The sequence below is a fragment of the Chiloscyllium plagiosum genome, unplaced genomic scaffold, assembly GCF_037043375.1.
Source record: "Chiloscyllium plagiosum isolate Xiang-an unplaced genomic scaffold, Cpla_swu_hap1 HiC_scaffold_20, whole genome shotgun sequence".
NCBI classification, from domain to species: Eukaryota; Metazoa; Chordata; class Chondrichthyes; order Orectolobiformes; family Hemiscylliidae; genus Chiloscyllium; species Chiloscyllium plagiosum.
In genome coordinates, this window is record NW_028270158.1 from 55,201,921 (window position 1) to 55,221,844 (window position 19,924).

At 40.5% G+C, this 19,924-nt stretch overlaps 2 protein-coding genes across 7 annotated transcripts in view; one reads left to right on the forward strand and one right to left on the reverse strand.

The window, feature by feature from the left end:
• Positions 1-15,813, forward strand: part of LOC122560525 (GRB2-related adapter protein-like) — a 262,677-nt gene extending 246,864 nt beyond the window's left edge. For both annotated transcript variants that reach the window (XM_087997958.1, XM_043711229.2), the window contains exons 4-5: positions 10,695-10,863; positions 15,076-15,813. In XM_087997958.1, coding sequence (XP_087854084.1) covers positions 10,695-10,863; positions 15,076-15,261 — 355 coding nt within the window. In that variant the 3' untranslated portion in view covers positions 15,262-15,813. The remainder of the gene's footprint in view (positions 1-10,694; positions 10,864-15,075) is intronic.
• A 551-nt stretch (positions 15,814-16,364) lies between these two features.
• LOC122560524 (sodium/mannose cotransporter SLC5A10) overlaps positions 16,365-19,924 on the reverse strand; it is a 147,028-nt gene continuing 143,468 nt past the window's right edge. For all 5 annotated transcript variants that reach the window (XM_087997961.1, XM_087997963.1, XM_043711228.2 and 2 more), the window contains one exon: positions 16,365-17,266. In XM_087997961.1, the coding sequence (XP_087854087.1) occupies positions 17,073-17,266 (194 nt within the window). In that variant the 3' untranslated portion in view covers positions 16,365-17,072. The remainder of the gene's footprint in view (positions 17,267-19,924) is intronic.

The window sequence follows — 19,924 nt, forward strand, 5'->3', positions numbered from 1 at the left end:
TCAAGTCTATACTGTTCACCCCATTCAATAAGGTCATAGCTGTTTTGATTGTGATTTCAGTTCCATCTTTCTGTTGTCCTCCTTTCCCCAAAAAACCTGTGAGTCCCCTGTTGATTAAAAATCTACCTCAGCTCCAAATACATTGATTGCTTTCTATCAAAGAGTATTCCACAGACTAGTGACTGTCTAACAGAGAGTAATTCCTCTAATCTCTGTCTTAAAAAGGACAGTCCTTACTCTTAAAATGTATTTCTTAGTTCTAGTCTCTCCGTGAGCGGAGATGTCTTCCCAGTATCCACTTTGTCAAGTCCCTTTAGGACCTTCAACAAGTTCACCTCTCATTGTCCTAAACTCTAATACAGGCTTGCAGTTGGCTCACCAGAATAATGCAGTGTACACTTGCATTGGCAGCTATTTAGAGAAGGGCCACTTGGAGTAAGCAAGTTATTTTATGAGGAAAAGCAGAGTTAGTTAGGCCTATACTCACTGGAACTGAGAAGTGACTTTCTTGAAATCTATAAGATCTTGTCTAGGTGTGTAGACCTTGAGAGGATGTTTCCCAATGCAACATTGTCTGAAAAATGACTAATTCTATTACCCTAAGATAATTTGTGGAGATTGATATCCAGATGGCTTGTACTCCTCCTCTGGAAGAAAATTTGTATGCATGCCCAACAGACACAGAACAAACCTGCCTTGTAGATCATAAAGAATTGTGTGTGGGCTAAAATGGGTGTGACATTCTTGTCAGCATCACATCTCTGTGGTAGACACCATAAGAAGTATAGGAGAAAGTGAGGAATGCAAATACTGGAGAGTCAGAGTTTAAAATTGTGGTGCTGGAAAAGCTCAGCAGGTCAGGCAGCATCCAAGGAGCAGGAGAATTGATGTTTCGGGCATAAGCCCTTCATCAGGAGTGATGACCTGCTGTGCTTTTCCAGCACCACCATTAGAATTATTGACAGGCCTAGAATGAAGACCCCAATGGATCACTGGACCCAGCCAAGTCAGCAGCAATAAGAAAACCTATGAGGGAGGGAATGGATGGGGGGGTGGGGGAGGTGAAGGGGTGGGTTTTAAAGGCCAAGACAATATGATAGAAGGATAGGGTACAGTCTTCTCAACCGATGTCTCCACTGAACAAAGAAGACCGTCTGCAAATAGCATCCAGCTTCCAAAGCTTTCCAAAGAGAAAACACCAGGTTGCCAACTCCTGCTCGCTTCCACCAGCCTCTCTAAAGGCCAACCTTTGGCTGTGCTCCCAACCGGCATTAAGGGATATCCTACAGGTCAGGTCTGCCTTGAGTAGTGCTGGCACCCAGCTCTGACATTGAGTGTCCGCCAGCATTTTCCAAGGCCAGCACCCTCAGGCACTGAGTGTCTTTAAATGAGGGAACACCGCTCACATCCCAAAGACACTCCTGAGTTTGTTTGTATTGCTCCTTTCTTGGTGAGTGCCTGACTCATCTCTTGGTTAATAACAGCAGCACTGGCAGGAAGCCATCACGTGGACATTAGTTATGCAATGCAATTAATTAAAATGGCTGTTCTTGGGACTTCCCAGTATGTACTTAAGCTGGATAGAGGCAAAAAAAACAATGGTGTCTGTACCCACCTATCTATGTGATTGAAAGCTCCCATAATCAAATGCCATGAGGGTAGGATTCAAGGTTTGCTGTATGTTTCTGAACAATGAACTCCTGTCAGAATTTAAAAAGGCAATCATTTAATCAAAAACAAATCATCCTGAATCATTAATTCCCCTTCTGTCTCCACACCTGCTGAGTGTTTCCAGCATTTTCTATTTGTTTTTGTTCAAATATCCCAACAGTCTACTGATAGCTGGGACTAGGTGCAAACTGCAGGTTAAATGCCTTCCTCCGAATGCGACAGTGATACTTGGGAGGGTGTGATTCCCCTCTGACCAGTTTCTTTCAGGCCCTGACAATGCAAATGGATCATAGTAACCTCTATGACGTCATTAATCTGAGTTTCAAAAGGCTATAAATAGAGTTGCAAGCAATGTGCTGTTGATTTAAACTGTGGGAATGGATAAGAAGCTAATGGAAGAACAACAGAAACAAATTGTATTTAGGTAGCACTTTTAACATGATACAACATCCCAAGATTCCTGGTCCTTCTTCACAGCTGGTTCGCAGTGCTCCTCATACAATTTGCCTTAGCTGCAGTTTGAGCCCATGTGGAGGTAAATTTTATCCATTTTTAAGCTGGACCGTTGCAGTCTCTCCCCAAGCTGCAGGAACTTGAAGCTCCGAATTCTACAATTTCTCTTTAATCATCCAGAGCACCTTTCGCATTTCAAGTCATATTTAAATTCAAATCCTTCCTTGACCTCACCCCTCCCTATCTCTGTAACCTTCTCCGGTCCCAATACCCCCTGTGATCTCTACACCCCTTTATCTCTTGTACATTCCCGATTTCAAACATTCTACTCTTCTAAACTGAAGGTAAAGCTGCTGCTACACTGTCCCCACCAAACAGTCCTAGTACTGGTGCAGGATAAAGCTTTCTCTACACTATCTCCATCCAACACTCCCAGAACAGATGCAGCAAGGGGTTAGATACAGAGTAAAGCTCCACATACACTGTCCCCAACAAACACTCTTTGGACAAGGGTAGCACAGGGTCCGATACAGAATTAAGTTACCTCTACTTATTTAAACAGAAAATCACAAAATGTTGAAAAAGCCCCTGATGCTCTCTCATTAGCAGCTGTGGCTTCAGTTGCCTCAGCTCCACCCTCTAGAATTCCTGTTAAAAATGCTTCCATTTTTCTCTTTCCCTTTGAGCCATTCCTTAATCCTGCCTCTTTTATTCAGGTTTAGGTCATCTGTCCTGATATCACATCATGAGTGCGGTGCCAAATTTTACACAATAATGCTCCTGTGAAACACCTTGGGTCATTTTACAATGTTCATAACACAGTATTAAAAGGAATTGTTGTCATCGTTCTTGCCAGTGTCTTATCCATTCCCAGGATTTGCTCCAAATCCCCACAGCTACGATTTTAAAACAATAATCTTTGATCTGGAACTTTATTTATGACTGCCTGAAATTTAAATTAACCACAATTTAGAGCGTACTTTAATCCACTTGCATTGTTAGGTTCTGAAAGAAACTGGTAAAGTGAGATCCTCCCTTACTGAAAGTCTCCACTGCTTCCTTTTAGGTGAAGGCACTTGCCCTGCATTTGACACCCAATCCTACATTTCTAAATACAAAACCAGGTCATTGGAAGTTAAAAACAGAAAATACTTACCAGATCAGGCAGCATGTGTGAGTGGAGAAAAACAGCCAACATGTCAGGTTGATTACCTTCCAACTAATTGTCTGCTTTTTTTTTAACATTGATGGTGGGTCATCAAACTGAAACACAGTGAGAAATATATTTTTTTCCCAAGATTGAGCGGGAAGCAGTTTGAAACAAGATGGACTTCCATTCTGGGGCAGGACAGGTTTTTCCATGCAATCATGTCCTTTGCAGCTCATGAAGTATGCAACATGCTAACAAATTCAAACCTGGGGAAGCTGATCCACCTGAAAGCTTCTGAGAACTTAATAGCAAAATTTTCACCTACTGTTGAGAAACTGGATTTTTGCCTCCTGCTCAAATAATTTATCTTATTTGCCCTTCTAAAAGCTGTGGGTGGACCCATATTATTCTGTTTCACGCCCCATAGATACTGAATGGCTCACTGAGTATTCCCGGCATTATCACTTTCATAATATTGTCAAATTATTATCGCTATGATATTATTGTTTGAGAGGACACACACACACGTACATATACACATATATGTCTGTGAGGTGAATTTGTACTTGCAGAGTTACGTTGTACTTTGCTCAGAAACTGCATGAATTCATGTAAAACTCTGTTATCTCACTTTTTAGATTAGAATCAATCTAAACATCATGGCATAGACAGAGAACACAGGGGGCCAACACCTTCAACATATTGTCTACCTAACACCAATTGTTACAGTTAACCTGAGAATGCAACTTTTAAAAAACGTTCCGTGATTTACATATGAAAGAAGTGAAACTATCTTGGTATTCGAACAGATGAAAGATTCAACAGACAATCAAGGTATTTTTCAATGTATAATTTCAGTTACATCACACTGTAAACTTTTGCGATAAATTCTGTGTCTTACAATTCTGTCCTCCACAACCACCTGATGAAGGAGCGACACTCCGAAAGCTAGTGTGCTTCCAATTAAACCTCTTGGATTATAACCTGGTGTTGTGGGATTTTTAACTTTATACACCCAAGTCCAGCACTGGCATCTCCAAATCATTATTGGCTGTAAAGTATCTTGAGAAATCCTGAGGTCTCAAGACTCAGTTAATCAGCCTTAAAGGTTTATTTTCTACAAAATAGTCCTGAAGAAAATTCCAATAATTAAATCGAGAGACACTTCCCGTGAGTGTTGAAAATGTGAAAGTCAATACTAGAAGAGTTATATGAACATGAGGGAGAAGGAATAGGAACATAGGATCAGGACTAGGCTATTCAATCCATCAAGCTTGCTTCACCATCAATATGATCATGGCTAGTGAACATTTCAATCTGTTTTACTCACTCCATCACCATAACTCTGTACTGTATACCATTGGTGATCAGAAATGTATTAGTCTCTACCTTAAACATATTCATAGAATGAGCCTTCATGGCCCGCTATGGTAGAGAATTTCAAATGTTGGATTCCAAAGGAATAATAGATACAAGGGATATGATGGTAGATGATTAATGCAGAAGGAAGGTTATTGAGAGAAATTATGGGTGTGAGCATGGAGCAGTCAGAAAAATTTTCAATGATTCGATAGCATTGAATTCAACATTTGACACCTCCTCAAGCTTATTGACGTGGTGTCATATTTGAACATCATTTAATGCTGTTCATTGGAAGTTCTGCAAGCTGCTATGGAGTATTTCCATTCATCCATCTACACACTGAGATTTAAATGTAAAAGAAATATAAGGATATGGTTTGAGGTAAGATATAAGACACTGGGAAGTGGTCTATTTGTGAAATATGAAATTAACTGAGCTGTACAGATTTATTTTTAATTACCGTGAATTAGCCTTTTGCTACTACCATATTCAATGTTTGCACTGTCATTCAGTACAATTAATTCTTTACCCAAGTTAACCAATAATAAAGCTATCCTTAGAAAATCTCGAGTTTCAACACTGCTTTGAAACGTTCAATGAGAAACCTCCATAGGAGCAATAATAATCAGGTGTCAATGACTAGAAAAAAGTGGACGATTTCTGCAGGAGGTATAGAATAGTAGTGACCCTTCTTCTGAGCTAAGAGGTCTGGGTTCAGGTCCCACCCAGTTCAGATGTGCATAATGACATCTCTGAACAGGTTGATTAAGAAAGTATCAATTTCTACAGGAGAACACCAGCATCTCCCAGCCCTCCAAGGACTCTGTTCCTCACCGTTCAGCCTCTCAGGCATCACCAGCAACTTTCATTGCATCATTCAAGACCATACTTTCAGGTTTTAAGCTCTGAAACTTCCTCACTAAACTTCTCTGCTTCTCGATCACTCCTTCCTTAAAACTTCCTTGCCACCTTAATGTCTCCTCACAGGCCTTGGTGTTAATTTTGATCTAATTATGCACAATTAGATTTTTTACATTATGTTGTAGGCTGTATAAAATTGCAATTGTTTAGCGTCAATGTTTTGTACCCAAATAGTGTGCGATGTTGGCATTATATACAAAATATTCATGTTCATTCTTGAGTAAGCATTTTTTGTGAAACATTCAGAGTTATAATTGCCAACCCAAGTCCTTATCCTAGTGTATAATTCCCAAATCCTACCTTGCTACCTCTTTAATTCTCATAGAAATGAAAGGCAAGTATGAATCATAATTGACTTTAAAGACATCCTATCACTATATATGTATATCAGAGGCTTACTGTTTTAAATAAGGAAATTACAACTCAAGTAGATCGTTAATGAACTAAACAAGATTTTTAACTATAGACCTTAGTGCCATTGTTATTGAGTATTCTGGTTTTATTAGAATAATGTTGCATTGTTAATTGCAGTACTGGCATTTGGAACACTTTCCTCCTTGGTTTTGTAATCTCCTCCAATCTTCTCCCTCAGACTTCTGTTTAATTAGACCTTTTCCAATGTCTCAATGTCTACACTTAGAGTAAGAAAAGATCACTCAAATCGCCAACTTTACGGGCATTTAATTGGTCATTTGATAGGCATATGGATGAGAATGGAATAGTGTAGGTTAGATAGGCTTCAGATTGGTTTCATAGAGTGGCGCAACATCGGGGGCCAAAGGGTCTGTATTGCGCTGTAACGTTCTATGTTCTATGTTGTCTACTCTCAATGTTCCATAGGCTTACTAGAAAGACCAAAATAGACAAATGAGAGCAAAGTAAAGTAAAAGAGTAAGAAGGAAGGAACAAGTAAGGAATAAGATCTGTATTTATGTAGCAACTTAATAGGTTCAGAACATTCCAGTGGGGCGAATGAAAATAATCAAAGAACATGTTAAGCATGGAATTGGTCAAAAAAGCCATTGAATGGATTTCTGTAGAGAAATGGGACCATAACCTAATACCAGGTAGCTCTGTGTTAAGCAGTGAAATATCTCAGTATAATCACAAATGGTATTGCTGTCAACATATGAATAATAAAAAAAAGTTGTTCATGGGATATGGGTTATGGTCAGCATTGTTGCCCATCCTTAAATGCCCTTGAGTGCCTTGCTTGGGCCTTTTCAGAGGAGCAATTAAGAGTCAACTACATTGCTGTGGATCTGGAGTCACATGTAGGACAGACTGGCTGGAGGTGATAGGTTTCCTTCACTTAATCAGATGTGTTTTTATAAGTCAACAATGGTCACACAGCCAGCTTTTAATTCCGGATTTTTCATTGATACAAATTTCACCATCAGTATTTGGATGACTCGTCCAGTGACATGATCATTACACCTTCACCTTCGCCAAAAGTAGCTTGTTACTCCTTCCAATGTTACCTGAGCCTAATGAAAAAAATATTCATTGCTGAAACTTTCATTCTCAATATTGTTTTGAATCAATTTACCAAAGGGCTCAGAATACCTTCAGAGTTATCACACATCTGTGTCTCCTACTGAAAATGACTCTGTACTGGAGCTGCAAGTTCTAAGGCATAATTCTATTTATTATTCCCCTGTGGGAGTTCCTTGTTATTCAATAATCTATTGCATTTAACAATAGGTGCAAGATTTAGCTTGGCAAGAGTTCCAAGCCAGACCTTTTCCAAATGGTCAAAGCCATATGTAACTAAATCAGTTCCAAATAATCCCAACCCAACCAACCAAATTCCTCCTAGTGTAAAGCAATATAACAAGTGGCCTCACTAAACAAGTTAATTTCGTATGAACCAAAACTTTACTGGTACATTACACCAGGCATAACTGTAATATGTTTCCTTAATTCATAAATGTCATGCAACAACAGCAACATTTTCAAAAATGTCCATGTTACAGAGGAGAAGGTGCTGGACATCTTAAGATGCATAAAGGCAGATAAATCCCCATGACATGATCATGTGTAACCCAAACCTCCAGAAGGTAGGGAGTGATTGCTGGGCCCATTGATATTTGTATCATCAATAGCAATAAGTGAGGTGCCAGAAGACTGGACTCTGGCTAACGTTGTGCCACTATTTAAGAAAGGTGAGTATGGGAAAGCCAGGGAACTATAGACTGGTAAGCCTGACATCAATGGTGGGCAAGTCGCTAGGGGGAACACTGAGGGACAGGATTTACATATATTTGGAAGTTCAAGGACTGATGAAGGATAGTCAAAATGGCTTTGTTCATGGGAAATTACGTCTTACTAAATTGATTGAGAATTTTGAAGAAGTAATGAAGAGGATTATTGATAAGGACAGAGTGATGGATGTGATCCATATGGACTTCAGTAAGGCGTTTGACAAGCTTCCTCATGGTAGACTGGTTAGATCACATGGACTACAGGGATAACTAGCTATTTGAATACAGAACTGGCTTGAAGGTAGAAGACAGAGGATGGTAGTGGAGGGTTGCTTTTCAGACTGAAGGCCTGTGGCCAGCATTGTGCCACAAGGATTGGTGCTAGGTCCATTGCTTTTTGTCATTTATATAAATGATTTGGATGTGAACATGGGAGGTATAATTAGTAAGTTTGCAGATGACATCAAAATTGGAGGTGTAGTAGACCGCAAAGAAGGTTACCTCAGAGTACAATGGGATCTTGATCAGATGGGCCAATGGGCTGAGGAGTGGTAGATGGAGTTTAATTTAGATAAATGTGAGGTGCTGCATTTTGGAAAGACAGGGCAGGACTTATACACTTAATGGTAGGGTCCTGGAGAGTGTTGCTGATCAAAGAGACCATGGAGTGCAGGTTCATTGTTCCCTGAAAGTGGAGTCTTAAGTAGATAGGATAGTGAAGAAGGCATTTGGTATATTTGCCTTTATTAGTAAGTGAATTGAATATAGGAGTTGGGAGGTCAGGTGGTCAATGTACAGCACATTGGTTAGGCCACTTTTGAAATACTGTATGCAATTCTGGTCTCCCGGCCATAGGAACAATGTTATGAACCTTGAAAGGGTTCAGAAAAGTTTTACAAGGATGTTGCCAGAGTTGGATGGTTGAGCCATAGGGAGAGGCTGAATAGACTGGGACTAGTCTCTCTGGAGCTTTGGAGACTGACAGGCGACCTTACATAGGCTTATAAAATCATGAGGGACATGGATAGGGTAAACAGATTCCTACAAGGTTGGGGATTCCAAAACTAGAGGATGTTGGTTTAAGATGAGAAGGAATGATTTAAAAGGGACCTCAAGCAATATTTTCAAGCAGAGGGTAGTGGTGTGTATATGGAATAAGCTGTCAGAAGAAGTGGTGGACGCTGGTACAATTACAACATTTAAAAGGCATCTGGATGAGTATATGAACGATTTAGAGGAATATGTGTCAAATGCTGGCAAATGGGATGAGATTTATTTGGGATATCTGGTCAGCATGGACGAGTTGAACTGAAGGGTCTGTTTCTGTGCAGTATATCACTATCACTCTGTAACATTCTTCATTACTATTGCAAATAAAATATCACCCCCATGCCAATTATTGGAATACTGTTGTCACAGTTTTTAAGACTAGAATGAAGCTTTCTTTCACTTCTTTACTTCAAAGTTACCTCTTGATTTTTGTGACTAATTATTAGTATATAAATATCAGCGTATTTCCTTGGACTGTCCGGTGAGGTTAGCAGCTTTGATTGATGCAACCTCAGCTGCAGATTGTCCTCACAACAATATTCAATCTATATTTAATTATTTCACATTCTTCTCCCTCCAGTTATACCTGATTGAATCTGATTTAGTGCAATTGACACAATCTGTTTACAAGATGACCTTGTTTCCACACATGGTTAAATCTTTGCAATGGTTTTAGTTTTGGAATTCAACACACATTGCCAATATTTAACAGTGACACAGTTTCCCCTTCAACATGAAACTGGCTTACATAGCCTTCTAGCATCACAAGTTGATGTAAGTACCAACATTTCTAACTTACTATTTTACACTCTACCCTATTGAGGTCACAGTGGAGCATTTTCTAACTCTTTGATTTCTTAATTCATATCTGGGACATCCATCCACCCAGCTTAATCCTTGCTCCACTCTCCTTGCCTCTCTTCTGCTTCCTTTTTGCCATCCCTCCAATTTCCACCACTCTTCAGCTTCCCAATTTCTTGCTCTAACCTTTGACATTTTTGGGCCTTCCTCCTCCATGCCTCAAAAAGCCCAGAAACAGGCAATTTAACCCAACAGTTGTACAGCTCTATAACTCTATGATTCTAGTATTATTTCAACAATATGAGAGATTTTCCTTTTTGCTTATCTTCACTGAAGGAAAATGACTTTTTTTTACTTAGGGGAGCTCTGCAATAAAAGTAAATGCAGAAGCTGATAATCATTTAACTCTCTAATGCCACAAAAATGTCCTTATCATTGTCTTTTTGAAGGTGTTGACACTGGAAGAAATATCTGTCAATGATGTTAGCAGATAACCAGCTGTACAATAATTATTTGTTTGTGATTTTATTGAGAGTTTAAACTAAAACAACCTGAACTTATACAGCATCTTTACCATCATAAAAATTCAAAAGGCATTCTAACCAAGTGTAATCAGACAAAAAATGTAGAAGCTGAGCAGGTGGATAGATTATGACAGAGTTAAAAGCTTAGCCTAGGAATGTTTTCTTTAAAAATGATTTTTTTAAGGGGGAAGAGCATGAATGCTGGGACATGGAAAGTCAGAAATAGAAAAAATGCAGTTTTAATGAGAGTTGAAGAACTTTACATAGATAGGGAGAGGCTCTGGTTAAATTTGAACACTCAAACAACAAAATTAAAAGTTGAGGTGTTTGCATGTAGTTCAGTAACACTTCATGTGGACTAGGATTCCAATTTAAAATAATGCAGGTCTTAAATTATCTGCAAGCTGAATATCTTAGATACAGAATTGGTGATTAATCTGTGACTGTCGGTATTGGTGATTTTCAGGGGTCTGCTGTTTTGTAACTTCATCAATAACTGAAACACTTATTGTGAATGTGAAGCCAGCAATCCTCACAGAGCTTGACATTTTTCCACAGCTACGGAAAACATGTGCAGCACTTTAAGGTTCTTCGTGATAAAGAAGGCAAATATTACTTGTGGGAAGAGAAGTTCCATTCCCTGAATGAGCTGGTGGACTTCTACAGGACCACAACAATCGCAAAGAAGCAACAGATTTTCCTGAGAGACACAAAACCTAATGAAGAGGTAATTTAGTTGTACATGTCAATGGTAATTGAGTATTTAATGTAGCCGCTTCATATATTTAATTCTATTGAAATTCTCACAGTTTCAATCCTAGAATCTCAATATCATTAGACACTTACCATAAGAACATAATATATAGGAGCAGTATTAGGCTATTTGGCCCAAGCAGTCTGCTTCACCTTTCAATAAGAACTGACATGTTTCTCAACCCCATTCTCCTGCCTTGGCCCCATAACCCTTGATCCCCTTACCAATCAAGAACCTATCTATCTCTGTCTTAAAGGAACTCAATGATTTGGCCTCCACAGCCTCCTGAGGCAATGACTTCCATAAATTCATCACCCTCAGGCTCAAGAAATTCCTCCTCTTCTCAGTTCTGAAGAGTCGTCCCTCCACTCTGAGGCTATGCCCTCAGATCCTAGTCCCTCCTACTAGTGGAAACATTATCTCCACGTCAGCTGTGTCCAGTATTCTGTAGGCTTTTTGACACATTTACATTGCAAATCTTCAGAATCTAAAGGATAACCTTGAGTTTGCCTGTGGATCTTCCACTGAGCTCATTTACTCCTCTGCCTGCTGAAGTTGATAACACTACTTGCTGGTAATCTCATTTATAACTAGTATGTACATACACCTCCAGCATAGAGCCAACCTCTGCCAGGTATTCCTGCCAGTCATCCAGGGCAAGTGTATTCATCTTTTCGATTCTTAGAAGATGCAATGGAGAACATAGAACATAGAACATAGAACAATACAGCACAGAACAGGCCCTTCGGCCCACGATGTTGTGCCGAACATTTGTCCTAGCTTAAGCACCCATCCATGTACCTATCCAATTGCCGCTTAAAGGTCACCAAAGATTCTGACTCTACCACTCCCACAGGCAGCGCATTCCATGCCCCCACCACTCACTGGGTAAAGAACCCACCCCTGACATCTCCCCTATACCTTCCACCCTTCACCTTAAATTTATGTCCCCTTGTAACACTCTGTTGTACCCGGGGAAAAAGTTTCTGACTGTCTACTCTATCTATTCCTCTGATCATCTTATAAACCTCTATCAAGTCACCCCTCATCCTTCGCCGTTCCAACGAGAAAAGGCCTAGCACTCTCAACCTATCCTTGTATGACCTATTCTCCATTCCAGGCAACATCCTGGTAAATCTTCTCTGCACCCTCTCCAAAGCTTCCACATCTTTCCTAAAGTGAGGCGACCAGAACTGCACACAGTACTCCAAATGTGGCCTAACCAAAGTCCTGTACAGTTGCAACATCACTTCACGACTCTTGAATTCAATCCCTCTGCTAATGAACGCTAATACACCATAGGCCTTCTTACAAGCTCTATCCACCTGAGTGGCAACTTTCAAAAATCTATGAACATAGACCCCAAGATCCCTCTGTTCCTCCACCTCACTAAGAACCCTACCGTTAACCCTGTATTCCGCATTCTTATTTGTCTTTCCAAAATGGACAACCTCACACTTGGCAGGGTTGAACTCCATCTGCCACTCCTCAGCCCAGCTCTGCATCATATCTAAGTCCCTTTGCAGCCAACAACAGCCCTCCTCACTATCCACAACTCCATCAATCTTCGTATCATCTGCAAATTTACTGACCCACCCTTCGACTCCCTCATCCAAGTCATTAATAAAAATTACAAACAGCAGAGGACCCAGAACTGATCCCTGCGGAACTCCACTTGTAACTGGGCTCCAGGCTGAATATTTACCATCTACCACCATTCTCTGACTTCGACCGGTTAGCCAGTTTTCTATCCAATTGGCCAAATTTCCCTCTATCCCATGCCTCCTGACTTTCCGCATAAGCCTACCATGGGGAACCTTATCAAATACCTTACTAAAATCCATGTATACTACATCCACTGCTCTACCCTCATCCACATGCTTGGTCACCTCCTCAAAGAATTCAATAAGACTTGTAAGGCAAGACCTACCCTTCACAAATCCGTGCTGGCTGTCCCTAATCAAGCAGTGTCTTTCCAGATACTCATAAATCCTATCCCTCAGTACCCTTTCCATTACTTTGCCCACCACCGAAGTAAGACTAATTGGCCTGTAATTCCCGGGGTTATCCCTATTCCCTTTTTTGAACAGGGGCACAACATTCGCCACTCTCCAGTCCCCTGGTACCACCCCCGTTGACAGTGAAGACGAAAAGATCATTGCCAACGGTACTGCAATTGTTGACTAATTTGTCACAATATTTCTTCAGGGCAATTCTTATTGTTGTGAATTCCTGACAGAGCCAGAGACAGCACCTCAGATTCTGGACATTGTTATGTCAGTTTTCTTTTGGACTCTCAATCAAATACCAGCAGGCTTCAGCTCTTCCCCAATAATTCCATTAATTCAGTGAACTCGTTGAAGCAAATAGTTTCCTAAATTTTTTGTTGAAACTCTGTCTAATTCAGCAATTTAAATCTTATAAGTACTGAAACAAAAGCAAAACATTGGTGATTCTGGAAATTTGAAATGAAAGCAGAAAGGAGAAACTCAGCGATTTGGGTAGCATCTGTGGACGTAGAAACATAGTTAACATTTTGAGTCTAAATATATGACTGAGTTATTTAATATAATGTAGACAGGTAGAAGGCTGGAAGAATACAGCTAGCCAGGCAGCATCAGGAGGTGGAGAAGTCAATGTGAACTGAGGACTTGCTGCCTATACCACCTCAGAAGACAGTTAAAAGTGAAATGCATTTCTGTGGTCTGGAGTCACATAAAGGCTAAACCAGATCACAGCTCCTTCCCAAAAGGATGTTAGCAAACCAGATCAGTTTTTCCCTTCACAGTTAATATAAGTGTAAGGATTGTCACAAAGTCAGCCAGCTAGACATCATAGACTATGAGTTCCATAGTTGGGGCTGTTAATCTGGTCCAAACAGGGAGGCCTGGCTGACAGATAAAAGGAAGAGCGTCAAAGATTCTGACACTCTGGGTGTTGACTCTGATGAGGCTGTGCCAGAGTCATGGACCTATCACATGTAAATAGAGGGTGACTTGGTGATGGGATATCAGCCTCTGTGGAGTTATTTCAAAAGTTGTCACAAAGTCATCAACAGCTTTACATTCCAGACTGATCAACTGAATGCAAACACCACTAAGACACCACAATGAAATGAGATGAGAACTCATATTCCCAGACCATTAATATGAGCCTCTGGAATGTTGGGTTAGTGACATTACCACAGCTGCATCAATTTTTCCTAATATAAATCAGTCAGATGTTTGGACTCAAAATGTTAGCTCCGTTTCTCCCTCCACAGATGCTGTCCAACCTGTTGACCTTCCAAGCACTTTCTGCTTTCAAGTTTTATAAATAGTTCTTTTCACTTCTCTGTGCTATGATGATTCCGATCTGTTGTATAATACACTTTTCTCTTGGCTTATATATTTCTATATGGCTCAATGTATGGTATAAAAAACTGACTCCAACAATAATAATATAACTAAAATATTAAAAAATAATAATATCTCCTACAATAGCCTAATGAATAGAGGTATTATCTGGTGTTGTACCATAGAACACACAATGCACCCTTTTGACACAATGTGCTGCAGGTGACTTTTCAAAGACCTATTCAATTTTACTCAACCTTCTGGTGTTTCCCAACTGCCCTGTAATTTTCCTTTTCAAATGTTACATGCAAATCTCCTTTATATCTGAAAATGCCTCCACCACCCAATGCTCTGTAGATCATAACAACTCACAGCATGAAAAAGAATCCTCATTTCCCCGAATTTTTAGCATCATTGAATCTCTGCTGTGTGACAGAGGACTCTTTGACCCATTGAGTCCACACTGACATTCTGAAGAACATCCCACCTAGACCCACCCCCTACTCTATCTCTGTATTTCCCATGGCTAATCCACCTAGCCTGCACATCCTTGGATTGTGGGAAGAAACTGGAGCTGAGGAGAAAACCCCTGCAGACATGGGAAGAATATCCAAACTCCACGCAGTTGCCTGAGGGTGGAATTGAATCCTGGTCCCTAGCACTGTGAGGCAGAGGTGCTAACCACTGAGCCACTATGCTGCCCCAAATTTAGCTGAAATTCTAACCTTAGTGAACCAGCACTTCAACAACAATTACAGTAGGGTGAGTTCACCACCCCTACGTTGCATAACATCAGTGACTGAGCATTTTACTTCTGAGAGTGTTTAAAACCATCGCTCTTTCACTTTAGTTACAGAAACCTGAACACGTCCAGGCATGCTTTGACTTTTCTCCCCAAGATCCCTCAGAGCTGATCTTTTATCGAGGTGACATCATTGAAGTTGTGGAGAGTGTGGACCCAAACTGGTGGAAAGGAAGGTGCAGAGGTCGCATTGGCTTTTTCCCACGGAACTATGTCCAACCGATGGTCCAGTAACTCTCGACAGGAGATGAGCGTGTAGGTGTGTGGAAGGACCGACCCTGTTACATCTGCCTCTTCTGTTTTGACATCAAACCTCATTCTTGTGATGGCGTTCTCCACTTCAACTCCTCCATCAGTTGTAAAGCGCCTTGGGACATCCTTGGTTCATGGAAGATGCTGTACATTAATACGCTCTTTCTTTTTTGACATGAGCACAAAACTGCAAGTAGTTGGACCATGTGTTTCTCTTGCTGACTATTTTTGTCAAACTTTGTGCATGACTTTATTTGCTTTGCACTTGGATCACTGCAAGGTCATTTTAATATGGAATCAAAAATAAATCCTGAGAATATTAGCCCGTGATTCAAGAAAATAGAAACCCTTGGAAGTTATCAACTTTGCAATGCATCTTTGATATTATTGACAGCATTTCTCCTAGTTTGTATGTATAATTAGAGGTCTGTCATCTTACGAGACCATTCAAAAATAAATTCTAGTTTTTGTTCATACTAAACAAAAGGGTGTTTTAGTTTGAAATGAGAAAAGTAAAACATTACACTATCCCAACTATATCTCTTTTTCTCTTGTTTGTTGGGAATGTTGTTTCTGGCTGTTTTGTCTCTTGATTACAGTCACAGGATTAAACTGGCAAGAATTACTCAGGAAGCCTGCTGAACTGCTGCAGTACATATCAAGCACAGCATTTGAGGAGTATCATTTATTTAGTGGTGAAAGAAGTTGTCATTTTGAGTGATAAGTGCAATCAAATGTGTTACCTGTTCATTTCAGTTCCAGACTGGAGACATTCAGCAAATACACTGAAACTACACACCCATCAAGTGCCTGCCTAAGTCAAGTTACAATCATAGAACACAATACCTGGTTGGGCAGGCAGATGGGAGGAACCTGTAAAAGGAGGTAGTGAGGCGCTATGGGATTGATAGTGAGGCAGCTGGAGAAGGCCAGGCAGTGAGGCAACTATTTCTTTGTAGTGGAATTGAAAAGTAGATAGAGATTTAGATTCAAAGTTGTGAAAAGTTCTGTTGGATTTAATAGTTATCAGAGTGATTAGTTTATTCTGGCTTCAATGAATACATAGACCAGGATCTATTGAAGAAAAGTTAATTTTAATAATTATTCATGTCACCCACATCACATTGGAACAGTAAGATTAAGACCAAAATGCACTGGAATCTGAAATAGAAACAATACACAGGACACACACCAGAAAAGTCAGGACTTTCTGATCTCTTCACAGATGCTCATTAACTGTTGCATCTTCCCAGCATTTCTGACAGGTTTTCTTGTAAGTACTTGCCAAATAAAGCAACTTTTTAATTGTCAGTTTATGGGAATAAACACTGTAGGGCCTCAAAGCTGTAGGTAGTAGTATAACAACAACTTGCATTTATACAGCTCCTTTAATGTAGTGAAACATCACATTGAGCATTATCAAGCAAAATTTGACACTGATCACAAGCAAAAGCTTTGTTGAATAGGCAGGCTTCAAAGAGCCTATTAAAGGATGAGGGAGAGATGGAAAGGCAGAGAGATTTAGAGAGCAAATCCCAAAGATTAGGGCCAGGGCAGCTGAAGGCATCATTGCTAATGATGGAGAAACTCAAATCAGTAATATGCAGGAGGCCAAATTTGGATATATCTTGGAGGGCTGCAGCACTACAGGAAGTTTTAAAAACAGTGAATAGAGCAATTGTGAGGGGACCGATGTGAAATCAATTGTTCCACATATACCATTGAATATTCCTTTCCACATATATCACATCACAAACTCTTTCATCCAGGCTTCTTTCAGGTAATTTTCTTTCTCAAGCGAAGTATGCGTAAAGGAAAATGTTCACACACATGAGAATGATTGCATTTATACAACACACTCGGGACCAAAATGGGTTCTCATGGATATCAGTGAGGTCACATTGAACAGGCATGTTGTCTCTGCTTGTCTTAGTACTACAGAACAGGTTAATCCATGACCATTTCTGTTGTATAATCTCCTCAGCACCTAATACACAAAGAAAAGGATAATTATATACGACATGATGTGGAAAAGATTTAAAAAACTGCAGAAGGAAAATAATGCAAATAATAAATTAGCAATGATAGTGAAGGAGTGTATAAAATCTCATATTGTTTGAAAATAGAATATTAACATGTAGATCTTCCTATCTCACAGAGTTGTCAAGTGCAGTCAAAAGATACTGTCCAACTACTTTCAAAAGAATAGACAAGTTGTATTTGGTACCCTGGCATTATTTACCCCTCAAACAACATCACTAAAACTGATGACATAGACCTTTTGTCATTACTGCTTACTGTGCACAAAATTGGTTGCCACATTTCCAAATTTTTGGGAGTCACAACTGTCTAAAGGTAATTCATCAGATCTAAAGAGATTTGGGACATTGTAACATATTGAAAGATGCCATATGTTCTTTCATTCTCAACAAGAGCAGCTGAAGAACATAGTTGCCACCAGGTCCATCCAAAACCAAATGATTTTGGCTAAGCCAATTCATAAGATCATAAATCCACACAAAAGTAATACAGTTGTTCAAAATTGGTATCAGAACAGTTACCTCAACATGATTCAGTACAAAGAATGACATGATGAAGGATATTTCTTGTGTATTACGATGCAATATGTTTTGCAATAATTTAAGAGGATAGAAGATAAACTTTATGACCAAACTGCATCTGGCACCTATACTCCTTACATATCCCTTCTTTCCTCTTTAGCTTGCTTTTGTGCAAAATGTCCAGAGATTCCTCTTTATATGATCGCAAAGATTGGAGATTGTGTCGAGGATGTCCCACTGACTGGAGGACAATCACCATAACTGGTTGATTTCTGTTAGTACTTCCAAATTGCCGTCTCCATAATGATATCATAATATTTCTCACTGGTTACTGTGAAAAGTGATCTATCAACTAACAAACCATTCAGCATCACTGCGTTCAGCATTGACAGCCTTGACTGAGTTGCTGTGTTACTAGGTGAGCACATGATAAAGATATCACTACCTTCTTCTGCTGTTTCTGAGCATTTCAATACAATGGGAGTCTCATAGGCTAATAGCTGTTCCGTCCTGTTTCTTATTGAATCCTCCAATGAAAACTCTCTGGGCATTCAGTACCCTGAGGACCATTTTAGGTTGCATTTTTTCGACTGCAGTTAGAGCTTACAACAAAGTCATAGTCATAGATTTATATTTCAATCTCAAGCTTTGATATGCCTGATTAACTGCTTACCAGCAGCATTGATTTCATTTGCTATTCTGGTTTCCAAATGCAGCTGTTGCATTACTGGTTCCACTGCTCTCTCCTGAATTTCACCTGAATAGCTTGCATGATATTTGCAGCAAAAAAAAAGTCATTTGTCCTTACTTTGAATTTGATAGGCAACATGGTGAACATTTGTTTGAGTTCAGCCACTGAACAGAAACAACGTAAAAGGAGGGAAAACTCTCAGCTTCATGGGCAAATACCTACCAGTTCAACAGGAATGACGGTAACATGGGGGGATTGTTACTGAGGGTGTGCCAGACCTAGCAAGGTACGTTTTGATAACCAAGCGACTGACATCTAATTGCATAGATGAAGGCCATCATTCGTTGCCCTTGGAGGCTGTTTTCAGTATCATAGGCAAAGCACTCTGACAAAGTTAATGTGGAAAGGTCATGACAGCAATGGTGATAGCTCCTTGCATTTCTGACTCAAAGTGTTGATGTTTCCACAAGCACCTACAAGAAACATGAGGTCATTCAACATCTCAACCCTCTTTCATCATTTGATTGGATCATGACTCCATCTAGGTGAAAGTGAGGACTGCAGATGCTGGAGATTTGAGGTGAGAGTGTAGCGCTGGAAAAGCACAGCAGGTCAGGTAGCTTCCAAGGAGCAGGAAAATCAACATTTCGGGTCAGAGCCCTTCATCAGGAATGAGGCTGGGAGCTTCGGTGGTGGAGAGATAAATGGGAGAAGGGTGGGACTGGGGGGAAGGTAGCTGACAGAGCAATAGGTGGATGGAGGTGGGGGTAAAGGTGATATATCAGAGGGGAGGGTGGAACAGATAGGTGGGAAGGAAGATGGACAGGTAGGGCAGGTCATGAGGGCGGTGTTGAGCTGGAAGCTTGGAATTGGGATAAGGTGGGGGGAGAGGAAATAAGGAAACTGGTGAAATCCACATTCATGCCGTGCAGTTGGAGGATCCCGAGGAGGAAGATGAGGTGTTCTTCCTCCAGGCGTCGGGTGGTAAGACAATGGCAATGGAGGAGGCCCAGGACCTCTCCTCTCCTCCCTGCACCTTCCCCTGCCACTCCAGAAATTGCAAAACCTGCACCCACATCTCCCCTCTCACCTCCATCTAAGCCCCAAAGGAGCCTTCCACATCCATCATAGTTTCACCTGCACTTCCACACATGTCGTTTATAGTATCCATTGCTCTCAATGTGATCTCCGCTACATTGGGGAGACAGGGCGCCTACTCGCAGAGTGCTTCAGAAAACTTCTCTGGGACACATGCGCTAACCAACCCCACTCCCCATGGATGAACATTTCATCTCTCCCTCCCACATGCAGGTCCTGGCCTCCTCCATTGCAACTCCCTAACCACCCGACGCCTGGTGGAAGAACGCCTCATTTTCCACCTCGGGACCCTCCA